The sequence below is a fragment of the Fukomys damarensis genome, unplaced genomic scaffold (assembly GCF_012274545.1).
Source record: "Fukomys damarensis isolate Sample0158 unplaced genomic scaffold, DMR_v1.0_HiC HiC_scaffold_5, whole genome shotgun sequence".
NCBI classification, from domain to species: domain Eukaryota; kingdom Metazoa; phylum Chordata; class Mammalia; order Rodentia; family Bathyergidae; genus Fukomys; species Fukomys damarensis.
The window spans coordinates 62,289,158-62,298,940 of record NW_022900917.1 but is presented as its reverse complement, the minus strand read 5'-3'; the positions used below and the strand labels follow the sequence as shown (position 1 = coordinate 62,298,940).

The 9,783-nt window shown below is 35.7% G+C and overlaps 1 protein-coding gene across 4 annotated transcripts in view; it reads left to right on the top strand.

Annotated features, from left to right (window-relative positions):
• The window catches only part of Kdm5a (lysine demethylase 5A), a 123,694-nt gene that overhangs the window by 57,083 nt on the left and 56,828 nt on the right, over positions 1-9,783 (top strand). For all 4 annotated transcript variants that reach the window (XM_033760742.1, XM_010630329.2, XM_010630327.3 and 1 more), the window contains exons 20-22: positions 2,367-2,505; positions 5,574-5,753; positions 6,489-6,644. In XM_033760742.1, the coding sequence (XP_033616633.1) occupies positions 2,367-2,505; positions 5,574-5,753; positions 6,489-6,644 (475 nt within the window). The remainder of the gene's footprint in view (positions 1-2,366; positions 2,506-5,573; positions 5,754-6,488; positions 6,645-9,783) is intronic.

The following is a 9,783-nucleotide window of genomic DNA, read 5'->3' as shown; positions in this document are numbered from 1 at the left end:
GGCCAGTCTTTTTCCATAGTTTCTCTCTCTTCTCTAATTTTTTTTTTTTTTTTTTTTTTTTTTGGTACCAGGGATCGAACTTGGGCCCTTGCATTTGTCTAATTTGTTCTTTACATTGCCACTACAATTGTCCTAAAATACAGGTGTTACTATTTCATTCCCTAATGTCCTTTATTCACTGAGAATGAAGTCCCAATTCCTCAAACCTTAATTTATAAGGCTACTTGTCATCTATCCCCCCCTTTTTTGGTTCTGGGGATCAAACTTGGGTCCTTGCACTTGCAAGGCAGGTGGCGGAACCACTGAACTAAATCCCTGGTGTGTCCCTTTCTTAATTATATAACTTTACCTCACATTTTATTATTCTTTCTCTTGGAGTCTATGTTCCAAACGTAGTAATTTACCCCCAGTCAAATTCTTCACTCTTATGGTTTATATCTGGATGTCTCCCCAAAGCCTCATGTGTTAATAGGTGGGGCTTTTCTGAGCTGGTTTGATGTAGGGTATGTGAATATGGATTAAGGGTGTGTGATAACTAAATTAGTCCATTGATTGGTTTAACAAAGTTCTGGATGTAGGTAATAGAAAGGCCCACCCTGGGTACAGGTGGTACCATCCAATATCCTTGTAGCCTGAACAGAATAAAAGGGACAGAAGGAATGCAAGTTGGCTGCTTCCTGTCTGCCATGTCATGAGCTATTTCTCCTCTGCCGTGCCCTTCTGCCATGCCACCTTGTATTGGAACCAGCCGACTATGGACTGCAACCTCTACAAACAGTGAGCTAAAATAAACCTTTCCTCTTTTAACTTGTTGTGGTTGTTAGGTATTTTGTCTCAGCAATGAAAAAAGTAACTAGGACACTCATGCATACCATGTTCTTTCTCAAGACCTTAGTACATGTCTATTTTGATATCCTGTGACGTACTTCTTCTGTCTGTGCCTTGTAGTACACCTCCAGCACCCCCTACCCTGCCTCTGATGCCACCTTCTCTGACTAATTCAGAAAGGATGGAAAGTTTAGATAACATTTCTTGATGTTTTCTTTAACCTGTCAAATTAATTAGGTCTTCCTATATATTTTGAAGTACTTTAACTTTCCATTGTCATTGTACTTATCAAAGTTCATCGTAATTACTTATTAATAGTCTTCCCCACAAGATTAAAAAGTTTCATGAGGCAAAGGCTGTCATTATTGCTGTTTGGTCATCTGGGGGATCTAGATCAGTGCTAGCACATGGTAGGAATCTTGGATAATGAAACCCTGTCACTCTTTGTTACTTCCCTGTGCTTTACATAGTGAGTGAGGTTCATGTTTCTTGAAACTAATCTGTTTGTATCTTTCTTTCCTATTAGATGCTCCTGTTTTCTCCACCTGCCCTCTCAATCCATCACAGCATACCCCATTGTAAACTGAACTCTACCAACTTATTTTTATATGTTTGTCCATATCTTTGTTTACTGGTTTCTTTAATCTTTCCATTGATAAAATTATACTTCTTTAAGGTCTGAGTCAAAGCTCTCAGCTCTTGAAGGTAGAATTAATAACTATTCCTCATAGTTATGAACCTATGGTACTTTGTTCTTAATTCCCAGTATGAGTAATCCTTATCTTGTGTTCTGATTAGTTGAGAATAAGGTTTATGTTTTATTTACCTTTGTAGAACTGGGTATTGAGTGTAGTTGAATTAAAAGTGCATGTTCAACATTAATAGATTCATGGTCTTTTGCTTCCCTCATTGCTATCACATAGTCGTCTCTGACCATTTCAGACATTTTAGAGAGCTAGAGTAGAGGCTGGGTAGCAAAGGGGGCTTGGATTTATACACAGGGAGGGAAGGGAGCTTGAGGGGAGGTGAATGGAATAAAATAAAAAGGGAGGTGCCTAGAGTTAAGACTTGTTCCATACTTCAGGTGTGTCATTTCTTTACTAAAGGATGTTAGGGGGGAAAATCATCTTTGAGTTAAAGTTTTCTTATGTGTAATGTAGAAATTAAGATGATAGCTGCTTTGCCTTCTTTTGTATGTGTGTGTGTGTATGTGGTACTGGGGATTGAACTCAGGACCTTGTGCTTGTGAGGCAGGCGTGGTGCTACTGAGCTAAATCCCCGGCACTGCTTTGCCTTCTTAATAGGATTGTGGTAAGAATTAAATGAACTTGGGCCGGGGATTTAGCTCAGTGGTTCGGTGGCCTGCCTTGCAAGCTCAAGGACCCGAGTTCAATCCCTGGTACCAAAAAAAAAAAAGAAAAGAATTAAATGAACTCGTGTATGAAAGTCATCTACACATTATAAAATACTATTTAAACATTGGTAGCAGTTGGACATTCTTTCCCTCATGCATCTGACCCTGTTTCTGTTGTTTTTAGACCTCGGCATAGTGTGGCAAGTTTAGAAAGCATTGTCAATGAAGCCAAAAACATTCCAGCTTTTCTACCTAATGTGTTATCCTTGAAAGAAGCCTTACAAAAGGCTCGAGAGTGGACAGCAAAAGTGGAAGCTATTCAGGTAAGGAGACTTTTGTATTAACCTACTTGTCTCAGATGAATCTTTTAAGCCTTCAGTTCATTTATTTATTTATTTGTTTGTTGTTTATTTATTTATTTATGGTACTGGGGATCGAACTTGGGACCTTGCACTTGTGACGCAGGTGGCAGCACCACTGTGCTAAATCCCAGCCCAAGCCTTCAGTTCTTTGTAATTGAGTAATCATAGCAAAATAGTCACAGTACTTAAAATTCACTTATTCTTCCATTTCATAATTCAGAGTAAGGATTACCCACTTCACCATTATTCACTTTTGTTATCAAAGGTTATGGAATTAGTTGTTACTTGTTACATTCTTTAAATGTTTTTAAGAGGCAGAAAAATACAACCAAATGAATATTAACTGAATACCACAGCACTTTTGGTACTTTTTAGATTTGGGAGTAGCCATCTGAGACAGATGAAAGATAAAGAAAGATAGGGCACTGGCCTTCAAAGTAGCATGTTTTCCTCGTTGGGGATATGTGTTATACATACATAATTCAAAACAGTGAAATTATTGCTGAAAGTATGTTTGAATTCTAAAAAGCCATTAATAGCATCTCCAGTATACTGTATATAACTACTCTCCTTCTCTTTCTCGCCCTTTTTCCTTCTCTCCTTCTCTTTTTTCCTTTTTTTGTGATACAGGGAAATAAGGCTCAGAGCCTTATCTAGGCAAATCCTCTATCATTGAGCTATATCTCCAATCCTGTAGATACATTTAATTTTAGAACTACACCCCAAAAAAATAAAACCAACTCTCTTCCAGTAAACTGCTACTCCAAGAAAGAATATTCTAGTTATCAAATTGTGTTGACTTTTCTTTTACATCTGAATTTTCAGTTGACTTTTTCTGAAACCTGCTTAGCTGCCTCTGTTTTTGGGCCAGGGGTTTAGCTCAGTGGCGCAGTGGCCTGGCAAGCGCAAGGCCCTGAGTTTGATTCCTGGTAAAAATAAAATAAAATAAAATAAATATATACCCCAACACACACACACACACGCACGCACACGCACACGTAATCTGTTTTCATCAGGACAGCTCCTTTGTTTTGTCTTTGACCTATATATATTTCAGGTACTTGGTTGTTCTCAAAATCTGATAATCCTTAACTGGCTATTTACTTATAATAGAAAGACTGAGTTGAGAAGCTGTCACGTGTCTCCTTTGTAATTTTCAAGGACTCTTTCTCTACCAGGTCTATCTCTCCAGTGCACTACTGACTTGTAGGCCCTAAGTAAGTGAACAGATTCATTTCATAGGCAGACTTCTTTAGAATACATACATTTGGAATAGGATATGTCTGGGCTTATATGGACTGTGTTTTGTAGTCAAATGGCTATAGATGGACACAAGAAGGAAGAGTAGTATATGTTATTCTTGACCTGGTCTGTGTCTGAACTTTAAAAAAACTTATTCCATTTAACTGGCACTTATCATGGTACCATAGTGATTTACTTATCTCATATTATTTTGTAGGAAATGAACCTCATTATTCTTTTTGGAAATTTATAAGTTTCTTTGCCTGTTTATTTTTCCACCTGCATCAGTGTGTCTTTCAAAATGAGTTTACAGGCTAATGTGTTAGTACAGAAGAAATAACTTTTTGTTTAAATGAGTGTAGAAGTTCTAAAAAGACAATAATGCCTTTATTACATGGAAGTAATGAAACTTTGAATTTAGAAAGAAAATAGTCATTTTTATCTCTTTATGTTATGTATAGTGAAGATGATTACCAGAATTAAAGCTTTTAGTTCTTTGTACACAGAAAGGCAGTTAAAGTTGTCTGTAATGGCACAGTTGATTTCCACACAAGAAAAGGTGTTTCCAGCTGAGTGTGTTGGCACATGTTTTTATCTTGTTACTTGGGAAGCTAAGGCAGAAAAATTGCAAGCTCAAGGCCAACCTAGGCAATTTAGTGAGTTCTTGTCTCAAAATTTTAAAGAGTTGGGCTAGAGGTTTCATGCCCAGTACCACAAACTAAATAAATAGATTTCATTGTCCCAGATTGTATTAAATGCTTGCATCCATCTATTAACAAATTAATTTCCTCATTCCTAATTGCATTTATAGTGTTTTTTTAAACTTTTTTACATCTTACTAATTAACCTCATTAATGAAATAAAATCTTTGACATGTTCATTAAAAAATGAATTTATAGAAAAATTTTTTAATACTCAGCACACATTTCAATGAGTTATACTTCTAGTCCGCCATGTAAACTTTCTTTTTAGTAGGAGATTGGAGGTTGTTTAACTGTAAATTAATAATGAGTCACAAATATATTGGGTTAGGAATAATGGACATTGGTAGACATATCCTCTATTTTATAAGTATGAAATTAGAAGTACATAATTAGAAGTAAAAACAACACTGCTTACCTGGGGATTTAGCACCACGCCTGCCTGGGAAGCACAAAGTCCTGAGTTTGATCTCTGGTACCCCCCCCAAATAAAATAAATAAAAACCAAAATAAAACAACACTGCTTGACAGTGTGATTTAAAAGTTTCATTGTACTGAAAGCCCTTTTAGAAAACATAAAGCTAAATTTATGGCTGTCTTTTGAAATATTTGGTATGTTGCCTTATGCACATAATATGGTTATTGTAAAGTTTTTTAATGTCACCTCACCTACTTGGTAATTGCCTGAAAAATGAAAATCATTTAAATTTTGTCAGGAATGCCCTTTAATACAAAGGTAAGAAACTTACATAATTAGGAAATGCTTAGTGTAGGTTATGCATGAAGGTGTAGACATGAATGGAGCCTTCAGAGAAAGTCATATTATTGTTAGTGGGTGTAAGATTGAATATTCAGTGGGATTGTGATCTTCCTGGGATATATATGATGACCTGCATCAACCAAATGAACTTTGTTTTGGTCATTATAAACCCATATAGAAGTGTAGGTGTAATGGAGATAATAGGAACTCATGGTTAGGTTTTTTTGAACACAAAAGTTAACCCTAAACTTGTAACTTTTTCCAACAGTATATTGCCACACTATAAGAGAACTCAAATTGTGTGAGAATCTACTTTTATTTTTCAGAGTGGCAGCAACTACGCTTATTTGGAGCAGCTTGAAAGCTTATCTGCTAAAGGGCGCCCTATCCCTGTGCGACTTGATGCACTGCCACAGGTGGAGTCACAGGTGGCAGCAGCGCGGGCCTGGAGAGAACGGACAGGGCGGACCTTTCTTAAGAAGAACTCCAGCCATACATTGTTACAGGTGAAGTGTAATTCATTGTACATATACTTGATTTTCACCAGCAGTTAGTTGTTACCTACAGATGATAGTAGTATTGGTAACAGTTGTTTTCAGTTTAGTCTAGTCGCTATTACAAGTGATTCCTGTTAGGTACTATCATATATTGACCTGAAGTCTTGAGATCTGACACAAACCCATTTCGGATTGATCTTGTTATTTGTCCAGAAAAAGCAGCTAGCCTGGATCCTAACTTTTGTTATTGAACTCTGTCACTGATAGATTTTTTTTTTTTCTTTTTGGAGACAGGGTCTCATTATGTAGTCCAGCAGGCTGGTCTTGAACTCACTTCAATACTCCTCCTGCCTCAGTGTCTTGATGCTGGGATTAGTGGTGTGTGCTACCATGCCTAGCAGATTTTATTTCTCAGAAGGACAATTTGAATACTCAGTTGTCCGTTTTATATTGAGCAGTTGAACATAGATAAGAGTATAGGCTTTGGAATAAAATAGTTTCAGGTTTGAAGACTTGCTCCTTAATTGCTAATCCTGTGTTCTTGGGCAGGTTGTTTCTTTTCTGAATATCAGTTTCCTTTGTTTGTAAAATGTGGAAAATCAGTACCAACTGCACAGGATTTTTGGAAATATTGAATTAGATAATAGGTATAAGGTTCTTTAAGAAATGCTTGGGATATGGTGACTTTTCACTTAACACTACTTTTGAAAGTCAAGAGTTTGAATTTTGTTTTTATTTTTGTAGGTGCTGAGTCCTCGGACTGACATTGGTATATATGGGAGTGGTAAAAACAGAAGGAAAAAAGCAAAAGAACTAATAGAAAAAGAAAAGGATGTAGACCTTGAGCCTTTGAGTGATTTGGAGGAAGGACTGGAGGAAACCAGAGATACAGCCATGGTGGTAAGAAACTGTTTGCTTCTTGAATACAAAATTCTCTCAAGGAATTAGGAGGTTTACTGTTTTTTTAAATTTTTGACTATACTTTATCTTTATTTTTCATAGTGTAAAAAGCTTACTATTTTCTTGCTTTCCAAAGTTGTATTTCCCACATCTCTGTCCTGTGTTATTTTAATACTTGTGTCATGTTCCATCAGAGATTTAGAAAATTTGCTGAATAGCTTTTTGTTGTTGTTGTTTTTAAGTGCTGGGGATCTATCCCAGGACCTCTTTGAGAGGAAGGTTCTCTACCATTGAGCTATAGTCCCTGTTTGCTCGGTAGTTTTTTCTTTTTTTATTTTGTTACTCGAGATCAAACTCAGGACCTTGAGTTTGCAAGGCAGGCAGCAGCGCCACTCAGCTAAATCCCTAGCTCGCTCAGTAGTTTTTAATACTGAACGTTTTACGTATTATTAAGTTTCCTATTATCAGTAATAAAGTGACTTTTTGTATATTTATTTCTTTTTCATTTTTCTAGTTTTTACTCAGGAATGAAACACTGGGTTAAAATTTAATAGCATTTTGTGACTCAATACCACTATACTTTTTAGAGTAATTGTGCTGGCTTACTGATGTGAGTTACTTGTTAAAATAACTCATTTCTCTTAGTAGCATTCAACAATATAGTGAGTGCTCAATAAAATATTTGTAGTGATGAGAATTATGCTTTTTTGTGTGGGGGCAGGAAGGGGAGGGTAAGAGGAAAGTGCTAAGATCTCTAGGAGGCTGAGGAAGTAGAGTAAAAAATACTAATTTGAGCAGTCATTAATTTGCATACACTAAGTAAGTTGATATGGCTCTTTCAGCCTACAGATGATCCTGTTTTGAGGCCAGTGAAAATTATCTCTCATTAGAGATAACAAGTCATTCTTGCCATTCTTGCCAGCCTTGTCAGACAAACAGAACTCAAAATTGTTTCCGAACTACCAGTAATTTAAAAAGAAAATGCACTGATAATATTCATGATAGTTAAATTTTGTTTGCTTTTATTTACTTTGTTAAAATGAGTTTCATAAAACACTGTTTTTATAATCGATCAGGCTTTATTCTTCTACTTCCCATGTGAAATGGATAGTCTTAGAGAGAAGAATTTATTTGTATAGAACTTGCCCCAGGGAATAAATTGCAAGGGGATAGGAGATCAATACTGTTTTCCTTATGGTGGGCACCAGGTTAGACACTTTGATGTGTTATCTTACTTAATCCTTAAAATAATAAAACAGGATTGGTTGTGTATATGCATTTTTCAAAATGCTGAGATTAGTGGGTCATAGCACCAATTTTGTCATAAAAGGTGTAGAAACCTGGGTGTATAATGCACGTGTTTAGAATATTTCTATTGATGAATTTTTAATTTTAAGATTTTTATATTAAACAATACATAACAGGAAAAAGTCAAATATTGAATTTTTAATATTTACTTTAAAACATCAAAATTTTCAACATTGATTTTTTTTATGTACAAAGTCTAAAAGAGAACAGAAATAAAATCCTATATGAACTACAATGAAAATACTAATAGAACGGTGTAAGAAAATAATCTTTACTTCAATTATCACACCTAAGGTAGTCTTCACACATGACAATAACACATTCCATACTCACATACCACTTAAACTGATAGCACACGTGTTTCGCTTTCGCTTTCCTCACCTTTTTGAAGGACATACTTGACATCGACTGGTCTTTCTGTTTTATCAAGAGGTTCTTCTTATATAGTGTGTAGTTAACAGGAACATAAAATATCAATAAACTAAAGTATTAATTTCTTAATATATATTGCGCATTTAGGTTAAACATCAGCATTTTCATATCAGCTGTGTACTTACTTGCAAGACTTATTTCTGATGTTTCCATAACATTAGAAATAAATTCCTGTATGAGCTACAATGAAAATATCAACAGAACTCTACAACAAAAATAATCTTTGCTTCAGTTGCCACGCCCAGGGCAGTCTTCACACATGACATCTACATGTTCTATGCACACGTCTTGCTTACACTGACAACACATGTACTTAGCTTTGCTTTCCTATGTGGCAGGCCATTCTTGTCATCTCTCATCTTCCTGTTTTTTTAGGAGCTTTCTACTCTATTGTACAATATGCAGGTAGGAAAATAAGATATTAATAATACAAAATATTAAATATGTAATGAGTGCTTAGAATAGACATCACATTTCCATATCAGCTGTTTACTTGCTCACAAAACCTAAAAGATAACATCAGAAACAAAAACCTATCTGAACTACAGTGTAAGTGCAAACAAAAGTCTGCAACAGAAATAATCTTTCCTTCAACTATCACACACAAAGCAAACACACATGAAAACTACACACTCCATACACAAGTATTGCTTACACTGATAGCACATATATTTTGTTTTCCTGTCCTTATTAGGACACAGTTGATGTCTTTTTTATTTTCCTGTAGTAGTAGGTCTTTGGTATGCTGTGCCTACCTGCTCTCTTGTCAGTTCAACAGTGTGCTCCATAATATTTTTGCATAGTTCCTTGGGCAGAAATATTTTGCTTTTCCACTCCCATAAGTGATCTCTTAGGAGTTTCAGTCCCAGTCTTCTAAGGAAATTTTTCCATGGTATTTTGCACTTGTCAATTTCTTTGTAAGCTATCAAACTCTTTATGCCATACATGTTTAAGATCGAGTAAAACAACCACTGGGCAATGCTTTGTGTTTCAAGTGACATCATACTTGCTGCATAACTCATCAACATTTAGTGCACCTTTGGTTTTGTTGTAGAAAGTTACCATCTCAAGTTTCTATTTTGTCAGGGTTTCTCCATCAATATTTCCATCATGGTGCAGTGTTGACATCAGCAGTAGCAGTTTGTTTTTCTTTGCCAGATATGAGGCCACAGTGTTGTATCTTTCTGAAATCCAAAGATTGTATTAAACAATTCTGTTTTGAAATTGCAACATTTCATTTGGAATTTCTGCTTTGTTCCTGTGTATAGTTCCTATGCTAGTCAACTTATGCTCTGCTAACAAGTGTAATGTCAATTAGAAACTCATAAACCAATTGTTGAATGTCACATTCCAATTAGTTTGGGAGAAGGGAGCAACAAGTGTGTTCACATCATTTGGT